The sequence below is a fragment of the Podarcis muralis genome, chromosome 2, assembly GCF_964188315.1.
Source record: "Podarcis muralis chromosome 2, rPodMur119.hap1.1, whole genome shotgun sequence".
Classification (NCBI taxonomy): Eukaryota; Metazoa; Chordata; class Lepidosauria; order Squamata; family Lacertidae; genus Podarcis; species Podarcis muralis.
In genome coordinates this window covers 14,258,715-14,274,552 of record NC_135656.1, presented here as the reverse complement: position 1 = coordinate 14,274,552, position 15,838 = coordinate 14,258,715, and the positions used below count along the sequence as shown (strand labels likewise).

Here is a 15,838-nt window from a genome sequence, read left to right as displayed (position 1 = left end):
AACCGTGATCCAAGCCTCGATTATTAAACTAAAAAGAAAACCCATATGCTTCTGAAAAAAGAGTTGATGCCAACCGACGTAAGTCACTTTCACAGTCCAAGCGGCGGTGCTGCTTGCTTCCTATTCACTCAGTGCCTAAAGGCAGCGGGACAACCTGTGAGCATCGCGCTATGACTCACCTGGAGTCTGGGGAAGCGCACGAAGATCTTCCCTCCCTCATTGGCGGGTTGCGTTTATTTATTTGTCGCTGATAGGCTGGAGCCGCTGCCCATCCCTCTCCCTCCCCCGCCCCCTGCTTGATGCTTTCCTTTTTAAAGGGCCAGAAGGCGAGCTCTTTGTCACTCCCCCCCGTCCCCCCACCAGCACCACCCTTGGATTCTCTTGCTACCGCTTCTTCGTAGCTTCAGACCCTCTCGAGCCCCTGCGACTTCTTGCTGCCGCCATGCGCTCCGTCAGGGTCTTTCCAGGAGTACTGCAGCCTCCTGTGATCCGATGGAAGAGAGGGACGGGACGCTGCCCTCCCTTGGGCATTGGCAGAGCCGGCTCCTCGGCCTCGGCTCAAGGCAGAGAGGCAGCGATGGTGAACGGGCGTCACCAGCAACACCAGCAGCTGACGGACCAGTAAGGGATGCATGGGCCATGTGTCGTATCGCTGTGATGGAGGGGTGTGTGCATAGGTGATGTCAAAGTATGTGGGGGGGGGGGGTATTATTTTTGCCCATCCAGGAACTGTGTAGATTTTGTTAAGTAGGAGCTGGGTGCAGGATTGAATTAGGGGTCTCCAGTGTCCTCCAGATGTCGATGGACTGGGCATGGAGAGTAGTGGTGCAGCAATAAAACGACTAGCACATTTGAAAAGCTAAGCAGGGTCCAGTATGGTTCCAAATTGGATGGGGAAACCATGTGTTGAGATTCCTTCATTGTAGCGGGTTGGACTAGATGACTGTCAGGGTCCCTTCCAACTCTTCAAGGGTCCCTTCCAACTCTTCAATTCTATGATTCTATGACTTCCACGTTTCATCAGCTCCAACCAGCATGGCCAGTGGCCAGAGATATTGGGAGTTGTAGTTCATCAACATCTGGCGGTTGTGCAGGTTCACCACCCCCTGCATTAATGAATTGACTCCTCTACAATGCAACCTTTTGTTTGGCGCCAACGAACTTTCAGCACTCGGGTACCCAGCCCAGCTGATATCCTGGCAGAAATTATCCAGCCCCACTTTGCTTGTATGCTTCTTTGCAGAATGACCAGCTGACAAATGCGGCCATTCTTAGGACAGCTGTTAAACCCAAGCTGGTGTGGAGGAAATAAAAAAACCCGGGGTGTCACGATTGATGCAATTCTTGAATTGTGATGCACTTAGGACTTCACGCGCTGCCAAGCCTTGCACACTGAAGGGACACGTCTGCCTGTCCAGAGGAAGAGAAAAGAAGCCAGGTTGTCAGACTTCCAGACATTCGGCTCTTGTCGTTTCCGTGCTCTCTTATTTTTGATGCCAATTATTTCCGCCCAGCACGAGACACCTAAAGTGCTAAAAGTATTTGCTCCCTGCAGAAATGCTGGCTGCCGTTTGAAGCATACTCATAAAAGATCAGAATTGCATTCAACATGGAAGAAAACACAGGAAATGGGAAGCAAGGGGATTGTGGTAGTGGCAGAGCCAGTGTCTATGTGATTATGAAAACCTCTACAAGTGATTTGTTTTCGGGGGTTTAAATTATTTGTCCAGAATCTGAGCACTTTTTCCTGTGTCACTCTATTGGAGGAACTCCTACGGTCTTTTAAAGGAGCCCACTAGGGCTAAGATGGGATTGTAGTTCAAAATATCTGGAGAGCACCAGATTAGCAAAAACTGGGTTAACCTGTCCGAAGCCACATTTTTAGTTTAGGTGGAGGAAATGTGCAGCTTCCAACAGAGTATAAAAAACGTAACATTGAAATTTTCCGATACTGGGCTGCCTTCATATGTTTTCTGAAAGTCGTACAGTTGTTTATTTCTTTGACATCTGCCGGGAGGGCATTCCACAGGGTGGGTACAACTACCGAGAAGGCCTTCTGTCTGGTTCCCTATAATTTCACTCCTCAACAGAGAGGGAACCGCCAGAAGGCCCTTGGAACTGGACCTCCACGTCAGGGCTAGACGATGGGGGTGGAGAATCTCCTTCAGGTATACAGGGTCAAGACCGTTTAGGGCTTTAAAGGTCAGCACCAGCACTTTGAATTGTGCTTGGAAAAGTACTGGGAGCTGATGTAGATCTTTTAGGACCGCTGTTATATGGTCCCGGCGGCCGCTCCCAGTCTAGCTGCTGCATTCTGGATTGTCAGTGTTGGTGATGAGATTTAGAGTTCAATGACAACTGGAGGTTGCTCACCACTGCTTTAAAAACTCCTGGCTTGCTCTCAAAACACTGCTATTTATTTTTTGAAATCTATAACCAACCCTTGCCAAGAGGAATATGTTCCTTTGCTATATTCCTTTGCCGCTCTGTGAGTTCCATTCTCAGGCTGCTGCTTCTTGTTTTTTAACTGTACAGGGACACGGGTGGCGCTGTGAGTTAAACCACAGAGCCTAGGACTTGCCGATCAGAAGATCGGCGGTTCGAATCCCCGCAACGGGGTGAGCTCCCGTTGCTCGGTCCCTGCTCCTGCCCACCTAGCAGTTTGAAAGCACGTCCAAGTGCAAGTAGATAAATAGGTACCACTCCGGCGGGAAGGTAAAGAGCGTTTCCGTGCGCTGCTCTGGTTCACCAGAAGCGGCTTAGTCATGCTGGCCACATGACACGGAAGCTGTATGCCGGCTCCCTCGGCCAAAAAAGCGAGATGAGCACCGCAACCCCAGAGTCGGTCACGACTGGACCTAATGGTCAGGGGTCCCTTTACCTTTACCTTACCTGAGAGGTTGCCTATACCTGAAATGTGCAGCATGAATGCTTTACATCAGTGTTTCCCAAACTTTGGTCTCCAGCTGTTTTTGGACTACAATTCCCATCATCCCTGCCCAGTGGTCCTGCTAGCTAGGGATGATGGGAGTTGTAGTCCCAAAACAGCTGGAGACCCATGTTTAGGAAACACTCCTTTAAATAAACAAATGAATGTTATGTAGGGGTGAAACACGACCTGTTCTCTGTTGTGGCCTCTTGTCTCTCCGCAGGGATGTGTCAGAGAATGGGATGCTGCCTCGCCTTAGTGACCTCCTTTTCTACACAGTAGCTGAGGGCCAGGAATGTATCTCCGTTCATAAGTTCACCAGTGTAAGATGCTTCCAGCTGTCCTAAAGGGTGGGTGGGAAAGGTGGGACTTGGGGGGGGGCATATTCCCAGGCCTGCCTAGAGAGGCTGAGGAATGAATCTGGGACCTTGTGCACTGCAAGCAGATGCTCTACCACTTCCTGCAACCACATGAGGTATCGGGCATCTAGAACATCTGTCGAAATAGTCAGCAGAGCTTTACACATCTGCAGGCATTAAAAAATCCGTAGAAGCAGGAGGCTGGTCTCATTTTCTTTACTGCAAGGGCAGATACCTTGCCACCCCCTTTAATTTTCACCGAATTTTTATTAGTTTTCTGTAACAAAGTTTCAAAACATTTACAAACATTTTGTACCCATTTTTATACCTAAACTAAACTTAACGAAGGAAGACTGGATTGCAGGTGGATATAATACAAAGCACATGATTTTAAAAGGCTAGTTACGGTGGACCAGGTCAATGGTTTCTTTGTACATTTTTCCAATAGCTCAACTGAGAAAATAAATGGGAATGGATAAGAAGAGGGGTTTTATCCCTCTGCAAGAGCAGATATTATAGATATTGGTGGTATGCACAGCACAAGATGTGAGATGTTTATTCCGGTCGATATTGCATTTGAAATTTTGTTTGCGCATGAAATGGTTTTTAATTGTTTGCATATATACTGTTGTTTTTATAAATGGTATTGTTTTCCATTGTTTCCATTGCTGAATTATTATTATTTTTTTACTGTGCAATCACTTCAAGATACTTTATAGGAAGCAATTCGAAAATGGAATCAAATATACAAATAAATAAAAATACTCTATCCCGTTCTCATTCCCTCTTCTTGCCATGTGTTCATCTGTGTTGATGGCATCCGTCTTGTCTCAGGCGGCAATGGAAGAGGGCCCCTTTATTTTTTTTAAAAAAACCTTTATTGCCAAACAATTTACTTATAACAACACAGACAAAGAAAATACCTCAATGACAACTAAACATTAACTAACAACACATTGTCTAACATCTCACACACTTTTGACTTCCGATTCACCTCATTGTGCTTTCTACGTATTTTTAACCTTTACGCATTTCCTGTTATATCTGTTACATATCCAGAAAATTTTCCTACATTTATAGTTTCCCTTAATATTCAAGATTCAATCTAGACCTGTCGGGAGATTTGCATTTTCACAATATTGTTTCAGATATTCTTTACACGTTATCCATTCCTTACACACTTTCTGGTTTGAGTTTCCTCTTATTCTCCCAGTCATTTTCTCAAGTTCCAAGTATTCTGTCATCTTCACCTGCCAGTTAAGAGGGCGCCTTCATGTGCTCTTCTCAATTCAGGCCTTGCAAGGCACTGGCCTTTGGACCTCTGATCCACGCCTTCGAGACTGCATGAATCTTCTGCAGCAGGCAGCGCAGGAACCCAGCGCCGGAGGGTTGCTGAACCGGGAACTTTTCCGAAGGTAGGAAATCAGACAGGGAAGCTAGGAATACGTTTGCTAGGCTGACCTAGTTAGTTCCGCTGCCATCCAGACAAGAAGACACTTAAGGTGGGCAGTGTTGATTCAATTACAAGCAAACATCCCAATTCCCTAGTCCTCTAATGTCTTATGGCACATTACTCAGCCGCTCCCAATTCAACTCCCCACCTGTCTTTTCTGTCCTCAGGTGTGTGAGCAGCAACATTGTACTGCTGACCCAGGCCTTCCGGAAGAAGTTTGTCATCCCCGACTTCCAGGAGTTCACGTCTCACGTGGAGCAAATTTTTGAAAGCGCCAAAGGACTCCAGGAGGGCAAGGTAGAAAAATCAAGTAGTGCACGAGGGCAGAGGCTAAATACAAGCAAATCACAGTGCAAACCTATATATACAGTGGACGCTCGGGTTGCGAACGTGATCCATGCAGGATGCACATCCACAACCCGCAGTGTTCACAACCCGCAGTGGCACATCTGTACACGCTCCCAATTAAGGGTTCCACCCACTTCCCCCCTAGTAACCCACGGTTACTAGGGATGCAGGTGGCGCTGTGGGTTAAACCACAGAGCCTAGGACTTGCTGATCAGAAGGTCATGGTTCGAATCCCCGCTACGGGGTGAGCTCCTGTTGCTCAGTCCCTGCTCCTGCCAACATAGCAGTTCAAAAGCACGTCAAAGTGCAAGTAGATAAATAGGTACCGCTCCACCGGGAAGGTAAATGGCGTTTCCGTGCGTTGCTCTGGTTCGCCAGAAGCGGCTTAGTCATGCTGGCCACATGACCCGGAAGCTGTACGCCGTCTCCCTCAGCCAGTAAAGCGAGATAAATGCCGCAACCCCAGAGTCGGTCACGACTGGACCTAATGGCCAGGAGTCCCTTTACCTTTACCTAGCCTTCCTCTTCAGTCTACTGATTTCCATCAGTGGAGTGACAGCACTGGAAGCTGCCTGTGCTGTCCTCCATTAGGTGGGCAGATAGCTGAGATGAGGATAACTATCCTTCACACACACCCATCCCCATTGCTAAATTTGGGGCTGATTTCTCATTCCCTTTTCTAGGTGGCCAACTACATCCCACAGCTAGCAAAGTGCAATCCAGAGCTCTGGGGCGTGTCTCTTTGCACCGTGGATGGTCAACGGTGAGTGAAAGGGACCGGAACCTTAAATGTGGGATTGAACACAAAGAAATAGGAAACAGCTCTCCTGCTGAACATTGCTGGGTGCTGTCAGGTTTCAGGGACTTGGCTTCCTCCCCCTCCCCCACCCCCTTTTGACAGTAGATAATCCGAACAAAGCGAAAGGAGTCTCTTACCAGTTAGAGATTTTAATGATCAGAGCAAAAGAACAAATAATCCATTTCTAGGAATGAAGATGCTCCCAATTAAGGGTTCCACCCACTTCCCCCCTAGTAACCCACAGTTACTAGGGATGCGGGTGGCGCTGTGGGTTAAAGCACAGAGCCTAGGACTTGCTGAGCAGAAGGTTGTGGTTCGAATCCCCGCTACGGGGTGAGCTCCCGTTGCTCGGTCCCTGCTCCTGCCAACCTAGCAGTTCGAAAGCACGTCAAAGTGCTAGTAGATAAATAGGTACCGCTCTGGCGGGAAGGTAAACGGCATTTCCGTGCGCTGCTCTGGTTTGCCAGAAGCGGCTTAGTCATGCTGGCCACATGACCCGGAAGCTGTACGCCAGCTCCCTCGGCCAATAAAGCGAGATGAGCGCCGCAACCCCAGAGTCAGCCGCGACTGGACCTAATGGTCAGGGGTCCCTTTACCCTTTACCTTAACCCACTTCACTACTGTCATTTCCGCATCTTGCAATCTGATCTCGCAACCATTGTACTTTCTGAGTAGCCACCTTATCTGCTCTCCTTGATCTTGGGCTGAGCGGAGGGATGCTTTCCAGCAAAAGCGAGTCTGTTAACTCTCTCCCTGCTCCTGCCAACTTAGCATTTCAAAAGCATGTCAAAGTGCAAGTAGATAAATAGGTACCGCTCCGGCCCTTGGTTTGAGAAAGGACCCCCCACCGCTGGAGTAAGGGGTTACAGTAATCCCATCCGGATCCCTGGAAATCCACTTCTGGTCAGTACAGATAATGCTGAACTAGGTGAATCCAAGAGTTGGTAGAAGAAAGCTTCCTATGTAACTACAGCTTCTAGCACCCTTAATTATTAAAAATAATAATTTGGTCCCCTTGCCATTTTATCATTGGCTAGCTGAAGGTGGCAGAGGTAAGGTGGCATCTTCTGTGCTCAGTCGCCCTCTCTGTCCCTCCCAGGTATTCCATGGGCCACACCAAGACCCAATTCTGCCTGCAATCATGTGTCAAGCCCCTTAAATATGCTGTCGCCGTCAGTGAACTGGGCACTGACCGAGTGCACCAGTATGTCGGCAAAGAGCCCAGCGGGCTGCGTTACGACACGCTTTCTCTCAACGAGGAAGGTAAGGTGGGCAGAATTCCAACTGACGAAGAATGGAGGAGTGATGGAGAGCAGCCAGTGTGTCTCTGTGTGAAATACTAAGGTTTGGATCCTCACTGATCCAGCCACAAAGTCCTCTTGGGCAAGTCACTAGCCATGCTCACGCGTAACACTAAACCATGGTTTGGCTCTATACAGATGAGCTGAAGTGAACCCAAGCAAAGCTTTGGAGTTGCGTGTTTTCTTCCCTCTTCCCATACCCTCCAACATTTCTCCGATGAAAACAGGGACTTTCAGTCTCTGCAATGGGTTTTCATGGAGCGAGACCACCAGGAATGAGCCAGGTCTGTGCAGATTGTGTTTTTGCTAATAAAGAGTTAACTGTTGTTGTTGTTTTCTAATAAAGTTAACTCCACTTGCTTCGTGTGATCTACTGCTGGCTCGCTCCCAGCACTATAGTATGGGAACATGAACATGCGAGATTGTTACCATCAGTCATTCCAGAACATTCTCTGTGTGTGGGTCCCTGTGTCAGACAAACCCCCCATAATTTGGGGCCAAGCTGAGGCATAATAAGGGGCAATGTTCCATGGTCATGTTCCACAATGATCACTGATGACGGCTGTATATATTTATATACAGTCAAACCTTGGTTCCCAAACGCCTCCATTTTGAAACATTTCGGCTCCCGAATGTTGAAAACCCAGAAGTGAGTGTTCCAGTTTTCGAACGTTTTTCGGAAGCTGAACATCTGACACAGCTTCTGCTTGAGTGCAGGAAGCTCCTGCAGCCAATCAGAAGCTGCAGCTCAGTTGTCGAATATTTTGGAAGCCGAACAGGCTTTCGGAGTGGATTACGTTTGACAACTGTGGTTTGATTGTATTTATATTTAATTTTCTTACACTGACATCCAGCCTGTACATGTAACTCCCTGGTGGTTCCCCATCCAGGCACTGACCAGTCTCGGATCTGCTGAATAATAATAATAAATTATTATTTATACCCCGCCCAGCTGGCTGGGTTTCCCCAGCTACTCTGTGTAGTGATCAGATGGGAATACCATGAGACCATCTGATCACTACACTCTGGGTGGCTTAGCTTCAGTAAGATGTTGTACCATCTTCATGCTACACCCTTGGTACATAACTGGATAGGCAAACAATATTATGTTCTTGGGCCGGCTGTAGGTTTTGTCTTGATGGACTTAAGCAAGGTGAAGTTTGAATAACCCTGCATTCTTCTTTTTGCGTCCAGGCATCCCCCACAACCCTATGGTGAATGCAGGGGCCATTGTCATCAGTTCTCTCATCAGGGTAAGGCATCTGTAGACACAGTTCCAGAGGTGGGCTTGGGTTGCCCTGCACTCGATATTACAAAAAGAAGAGGGCACATCACATTAAGGGGGCAGAGTGAGCACACCTGTGGAACAACCAAACCCTGTCCTGAAGAATATGAACTGGAAAGGAAAGTGGTCCATATCTTGAGAACCACTTTTGTCCTTGTAAGTTCTCAAGTCATGGGCAAAACTTAACAGGAATAACTGCGTTATTAATAACGCAGGAATAACAGGAATAATCGCCTTTGTTGCCACCCAACAGCAAGCAGAACCGCAGAACCATAGAATAATGAAGTTCACGGCTCAGGATTGTAGTGAACTAGCAGCTTTGTATGGGACGCGGGTGGCGCTGTGGGTAAAAGCCTCAGCGCCTAGGGCTTGCCGATCGAAAGGTCGGCGGTTCGAATCCCCGCGGCGGGGTGCGCTCCCGTTGCTCGGTCCCAGCGCCTGCCAACCTAGCAGTTCGAAAGCACCCCCGGGTGCAAGTAGATAAATAGGGACCGCTTTCTAGCGGGAAGGTAAACGGCGTTTCCGTGTGCGGCTCTGGCTCGCCAGAGCAGCGATGTCACGCTGGCCATGTGACCCGGAAGTGTCTCCGAACAGCGCTGGCCCCCGGCCTATAGAGTGAGATGGGCGCACAACCCTAGAGTCTGGCAAGACTGGCCCATACGGGCAGGGGTACCTTTACCTTTACCTTAGCAGCTTTGTGCGTGGTGTCGCTTGGATCTTCTAAGAAGCCAAAAATTTGGTGCAGTTTTGAAATCGGTGGTTCAAATCAGTGCAGTTATCGAAAGGTTCAGTCGGACATCTTGCTTCAAAATGGCACCCAAATTGGCACCTAAACATAAGACCAAAACCTGCTGCTTGGTCTCAGGAACGATTGTGCAAAATTTGATTACAATATTTTAAGAGGTGTTCAAATGCAGAGTGAACTGACAAGCATTTTTTTCAAACTATATAGTAGATTATGCTGGTGTGCCTCAGTCAAGTTAGTGGTTGTTGTTAACAATGCGCTGTAACTTAGAATGGCCTTTCTTCCTCGGTAAAGTAAAGTGCAAACCTCACAGCTTTACCTGGACTACAGCAGTCATAGAAGGACTCCCAGGTTAGGTGACTGACCCATAGCATCAAGTTCTGAATCCAGATTATTGCCCCTAATTTGGGGTCTCTGTGGTTGACCTGTATCTCTAAGATACACAAAATCATAGCCAATGTTAGCAGAGGCGTAGCGTGGGGGGTGCTGTGACATACTCTCTGCCGCTGAATTTTAGTCCTACTCAGAGTAGACCCTTTGAAATTAATGGACATGACTAACTTAGGTCTATTAATTTCACTGAGTCTACTCTGGGCAGGAAGGGACGCGGGTGGCGCTGTGGTCTAAACCACTGAGCCTAGGGCTTGCCGATCAGAAGGTCGCGGTTCGAATCCCCGCGACGGGGTGAGCTCCCGTTGCTCGGTCCCTGCTCCTGCCAACCTAGCAGTTCAAAAGCACGGCAAAGTGCAAGTAGATAAATAGGTACTGCTCAGGCGGGAAGGTAAACGGTGTTTCCATGTGCTGCTCTGGTTCACCAGAAGTGGCTTGGTAATGCTGGCCACGACCCGGAAGCTGTACGCCGGCTCCCTTGGCCAATAAAGCGAGATGAGCGCCGCAACCCCAGAGCCGGCCACGACTGGACCTAATGGTCAGGGGTCCCTTTACCTTTACCTTACTCTGGGCAGGACTTCGCTGGATGCAACTCAAAAGTTTTTCAGAGCTCAACTGACTCCTTTTCTTGTTTTCTTTTAGATGGGCTGCAAGAAAGCTGAGAAGTTTGACTACGTGAGTGTGGCCTTTGCCACTTATTTCAAATCTCCATTTTACAGTTTCTCAAGGCCCAGGTTTCTCAGGATGGCGGAAACCTATTCACTGGACAGTCAAAGTCATTTCTTTTGCAAAACAATCCTGAGTTCTGATTTGGTCTGGGATTCCAGAATCCCTTGGAAGCTAGTGCTGGAGGGTGAGGAACTTGCAGGGCCCACAGAGGTGTGCTTTCAAATGTTGTTTGTCCTCAGCTAAATTGCAGAACGACAGCAATATTTCTGAAAGGTCCAGTTGGAGTTTGACTTGAGGCAGCTCTAAACGGCCTCGGCCCAGTATACCTGAAGGAGCGTCTCCACCCCCATCGGTCCAGCTCCAAGGGCCTTCTGCCGGTTCCCTCACTGCGAGAAGTGAGGTTACAGGGAACCAGGCAGAGGGCCTTCTCAGTAGTGGCGCCCACCCTGTGGAACGCCCTCCCATCAGATGTCAAGGAAATAAACAACTATCTGACTTTTAGAAGACATCTGAAGGCAGCCCTGTTTAGGGACGTTTTTAATGTTTGGTGTATTTATCGTGTTTTTTATACAGTGGTACCTCTGGATGCAAACAGGATCCATTCCGGAGCCCCGTTCGCATCCTGAAGCGAATGTAACACGCAACTGCGCGGGTCGCATTTCGCCGCTTCCGCGCATGCGCTGACATCGTTTTGAGTGTCTGTGCATGCGCGAGCGGCGAAACCCAGAAGTAACACGTCCTGTTACTTCTGGGTAGCCGCAGAGCGCAACCTGAAAAGGCTTAACCTGAAGCGTATTCATCCCGATGTATGACTGTATTCTATTGGGCGCTGCCCAGAATGGCTAGCGAAACCCAGCTGGATGGGCGGGGTATAAATAATTTCTTCTTCTTCTTCTTCTTCTTCTTCTTCTTATTATTATTATTATTATTATTATTATTATCAATGGCAACCTTCTGTCCATCTTCTGCCATGGGAAGGTTCCCCCTATCTACAAGCTAATACATGTAGACTATCATCACCATCGTCTATTATTATTATTACTGCTGCTGCTACTCAATTAATTTAATACTTCTCTTCAATTAATAAATAAATTGAATAAATAATAATACTACTAATGGGTGCCTATTGGTATATTAAGTAATACTAGTATATTGTGTAACATAAAATGGACACTGAGGGAAAAGAACTGTTCACCGACTGACAATTTCAATAAACAGGAAAAGGAAGGAAGCTAAAGAGAGATGGGGGCGCGGTGGTCTGGATCACAAACATATCTGGAAGACCTTCTTGCTTTGATTCTAGGTGTTGGATTATTTGAAGAAGATGGCCGGAAACGAGTATGTGGGATTCAGCAATACCACGTAAGGCCAGCAGGAGGGGCAATGACATCCTGCATTGCTTTCGCAAGAGATGCTAATAAGGCTTGTTTTGCTAGTACAGTGGTACCTCTGGTTACATACTTAATTTGTTCCAGAGGTCCGTTCTTAACCTGAAACTGTTCTTAACCTGAAGCACCACTTTAGCTAATGAGGCCTCCCGCTGCCACCGCCGGAGCACAATTTCTGTTCTCATCCCGAATCAAAGTTTTTAACCTGAAGCACTATTTCTGGGTTAGCAGAGTCTGTAACCTGAAGCGTCTGTAACCCAAGGTACCACTGTATTAAGGAGGCAGAGAAAGATGGTGTCTTCTGTCGTCAGATGTGCCTGTGGACGCCCGTAGGGTAAGGCAGGGATGGGGAACCTTGGGATCTGGGACCATATGCAGCCCTCCAGTTTTCTCTGTCTGGCCCTCAGTCTGTAACCTGAAGCGTATGAAACCCGAGGTACCACTGTACCAGGTTTTTGGGTTTTTTTAATTTAGAAAGTGTGGATGTGATTAAAATCGGCACATAGGGCAGGGAACTATAATTTTTAATGTAAGTGATAATTCCTGAAGGGTGGGCAACCCAGAATCTGGAGAGAAAAATCAAGGAGTGTGTGTCTTAATAGGTTTCAATCGGAGAAAGAAACGGGAGACCGGAACTACGCCATTGGGTATTATCTTAAAGACAAAAAGGTAAGAAGGAAAGGAGGAGGAGGGAGTTCTGTTTATTTTTGATTGGTTGCTTGTATTTCGTTAAAATTCCATACAAGACTTAGAACCAGAAAATGGGGTAAAAGGTAAAGGGACCCCTGACCATTAGGTCCAGTCGTGGCCGACTCTGGGGTTGCGGCGCTCATCTCGCTTTATTGGCCGAGGGAGCCGGCATACAGCTTCCAGGTCATGTGGCCAGCATGACTAAGCTGCTTCTGGCGAACCAGAGCGGCGCACGGAAACACCGTTTACCTTCCCGCCGGAGTGGTACCTATTTATCTACTTGCACTTGACTTGCTTTCGAACTGCTAGGTTGGCAGGAGCAGGGACCGAGCAACGGGAGCTCACCCTGTCGCGGGGATTCGAACCGCCGACCTTCTGATTGGCAAGTCCTAGGCTCTGTGGTTTAACCCACAGCGCCACTCACGTCCCCTAGGAAATGGGGTAAAGGCAGGGAAATATTTTTCCAGCAGACGAGGGACCCATCTTGGGTTTCTGGATGATGTTGAGAGCTGGTGTCTTGGTCCACCCTTGCCAGTGTCTAATGTTGTCGTATCCATTTTCTTCCCTGCGCCGCAGTGCTTTCCACAGGGAGCGGACATGACGGCAGCTCTCGACTTGTACTTCCAGGTGAGTTGGCTTTCTGGACCCCCATCTCAGCTGGAAATTTGGGTTCCTCCTGAGTTATTTTCCAAGTTAAGAGGATCAAGGCTGAAAGTGTAATCCGTGAGAGGGATGAGTAAGCGAGATCTTTCCGCTGGGTGTGCCAGTACTGCAGCTGAACCCAGTACTGCAGTTTTTGTGTGGATGCCTGGATCTGTTAAATTCAGTATGTAACCTGCATCTCAATGGAAAATAACCATCTGTTTAAAAACATACTAAGAATAGATTATTTAGCTATTCTTAATAGCTAACAGAGATAACAGGGTCACTGTTTCGAGAAGGCGGGGTGGAGGCTGTTCCCAATGCAGTGCTTTATAACACAGGTTAAAATGCACAGCTTTTTTGCCATTTAATCTTGAATATATCCAGGATTAGGCCTTCACTAGAGTGGAAATAGTGAGACACTTGAAGACTTCCACAGGTTATACAGGCTAAAGTTCTTTCCAGTGTGTCTGGCACATAGCTTTGGCAGAGAAACTGATCTAACAAAGCAAGATTTATTCATTGTAGCACAGTATCCATTTATTGCACACATTAATAAGGCCACATCTGGGTAATACATGCTCATTCTTTCTGGAACAAAACTCTTACCACTGACAGTCACAATCTGCTATTCATTTATCTCGTAGTCTGCTCATTTTCTTATGTGCGAAATTATCTTGTATGCCTGCACTGTATCTAGTTCCCCTGGCCTATGTTAGTTGTTATTGGCTTGTTATAACTAACCATTGCCTACTGCATTTTAATGAAAACACACTCTCTCTCTCTCTCTCTCTCTCTCTCACACACACACACACACACACACAGTGGTACCTCGGGTTAAGTACTTAATTCGTTCCGGAGGTCTGTTTTTAACCTGAAACTGTTCTTAACCTGAAGCACCACTTTAGCTATAGAATTATATTGATTTGAATCCTTAGTGTCCAACTCTGTTGCAAAGAGGGCATTCTTAGAAATTCAATTCTAGGTTTTCTTCTAGGCTGGTGATTCATGACGGAACCAAAAGTTCAGTCCAGTTTTGCTTCTTTTCCTAGAAGCAATCCGTACACTGCTCAAAATCAGGCAGATTCTAGTTGATTTGGGAATCAGTGCTAAGGTTATTTTAGAACTTATGCAAACATAAGGGTGGGATGAGGGAATAGATAGTCAAGCCCATCTTGGACTAGACTGCTTCAAAGTGCTGCTGAGGAGAGAGACTTTCCATGTTTGAATTGCAATCCATGTAAAAAGCCTATTGTACCTAGAATGTCAGTGAAAAGGGATTTCTCCCACATATGCTACTTTCCCACTTGAAGGGAGATTTTGACGTGAGGAGTATTCAAATGCATAATCTTCCACCTGTAGTCTTTTAACTGGAAAGACTGCATATTTTTCTGTGTTAAACAGAGAGTTGTGCCCTTCAATGTCATGTCTCAGCAGAGTCCAGGGTCCATTTCTGGGACTTGTTTATAGCTCCAGACCAGTGGTGTCAAAACTTTTTTCAAAGAGGGCCAGATCTGATGAAGTGAAGGGCCGTGAGGGCCAACCAAATGGCTGACCAAAGTTGTTAACCCCTTTTTTAAGGATTTTACCCCAGGAAATAAACTGCCACAGGGGCTGGATTAAACCAACCAACGGGCCGGATTAGGCCCCCAAAACGGACTTTGCCTGCTCTAAACCATGGGTAGGCAAACTAAGGCCCAGGGAGTGGATCTGGCCCAGTCGCCTTCTAAATCCGGCCTGCAGATGATCTAGGAATCAGTGTGTTTTTACATGAGTAGAATGTGTCCTTTTATTTAAAATGCATCTCTGGGTTATTTGTGGGGCATAGGAATTACAGTGGTACCTCTGGATACGAATGGGATCCATTCCGGAGCCCCGTTCGCATCCAGAAGCAAACGCAACCTGCGGGTTGCGATTCGCCGCTTCCGCGCATGCGCGTGACGTCATTTTGACCGTCAGCGCATGCGCAAGCTGCGAAACCCGGAAGTAACGCATTCCGTTACTTCCGGGTCCCCGCAGAGCGCAACCCGAAAGCGCTCAACCTGAAACACATTTAACCCGAGGTATGACTGTAGTTCTTTTTTTTCTTTTTCTTTCAAAATATAGTCCAGTCCCCCCACAAGGTCTGAGGGACAGTGGACCGGCCCCCTGCTGAAAAAGTTTGCTGACCCCTGCTCTTGACACTGGAACCTATTATGATTCTCATAACTTTGAATATTGCTTCTTTGTTAATGATACAATAACGATTTTTCCTCCCGTTCCCCCCCTTTCCCTTCAATCCCCTCCACCCTGCAAAGCTGTGCTCTGTGGAAGTAACTTGCGAGTCCGGCAGTGTCATGGCGGCCACACTGGCCAACGGTGGCATCTGCCCCATCACGGGCGAGTGTGTGTTGAGCGATGAAGCTGTCCGCAACACCCTCAGCCTCATGCACTCGTGTGGCATGTATGACTTCTCTGGAGAGTTCGCCTTCCATGTAAGTGTCTGCAGTATCTTTTGCTGGGCTGCAAATGGGAGACAATTATGTGTGCTTCAGTATTGGAGGGTGTGTGTGGATGTGATGATGATAATGATGATTTATTGAATTTATAGACCGCTCAATACCCGGGGGTCTCAGGCAGGGGCGTACGGAGGGGGGGCGGAGGGGGCAGGATTCTGAATTCCAGTTGCTGGAAACTGCAAGAGGGTTGTGTCACCCAGCTCTACCTCTCCTTTAAATCAGAACCAGTGAAGGCGGTGAAGGTCCTGTGTGAGTGCCTGGAGGCGGTTGGAGGATGGATGGCGGCTAATGGATTGAGGTTGAATTCTGACAAGACAGAAGTACTGTTTTGGGAGGAAGGGT

At 47.6% G+C, this 15,838-nt stretch overlaps 1 protein-coding gene across 6 annotated transcripts in view; it reads left to right on the top strand.

The window, feature by feature from the left end:
* The first annotated feature begins 308 nt into the window (after positions 1–308).
* GLS2 (glutaminase 2) overlaps positions 309–15,838 on the top strand; it is a 25,084-nt gene continuing 9,554 nt past the window's right edge. For 2 of the 6 annotated variants that reach the window (XM_028710222.2, XM_077923909.1), the window contains exons 1-12: positions 311–621; positions 3,153–3,252; positions 4,582–4,703; positions 4,909–5,038; positions 5,773–5,852; positions 6,988–7,151; positions 8,384–8,442; positions 10,252–10,284; positions 11,582–11,640; positions 12,269–12,335; positions 12,933–12,983; positions 15,296–15,472. In XM_028710222.2, the coding sequence (XP_028566055.2) occupies positions 443–621; positions 3,153–3,252; positions 4,582–4,703; positions 4,909–5,038; positions 5,773–5,852; positions 6,988–7,151; positions 8,384–8,442; positions 10,252–10,284; positions 11,582–11,640; positions 12,269–12,335; positions 12,933–12,983; positions 15,296–15,472 (1,221 nt within the window). In that variant the 5' untranslated portion in view covers positions 311–442. Of the gene's footprint in view, positions 689–3,152; positions 3,253–4,581; positions 4,704–4,908; positions 5,039–5,772; positions 5,853–6,987; positions 7,152–8,383; positions 8,443–10,251; positions 10,285–11,581; positions 11,641–12,268; positions 12,336–12,932; positions 12,984–15,295; positions 15,473–15,838 lie in introns of all 6 variants that reach the window. The other 4 variants (XM_077923910.1, XM_028710214.2, XM_077923911.1 and 1 more) reach the window with 4 other exon arrangements.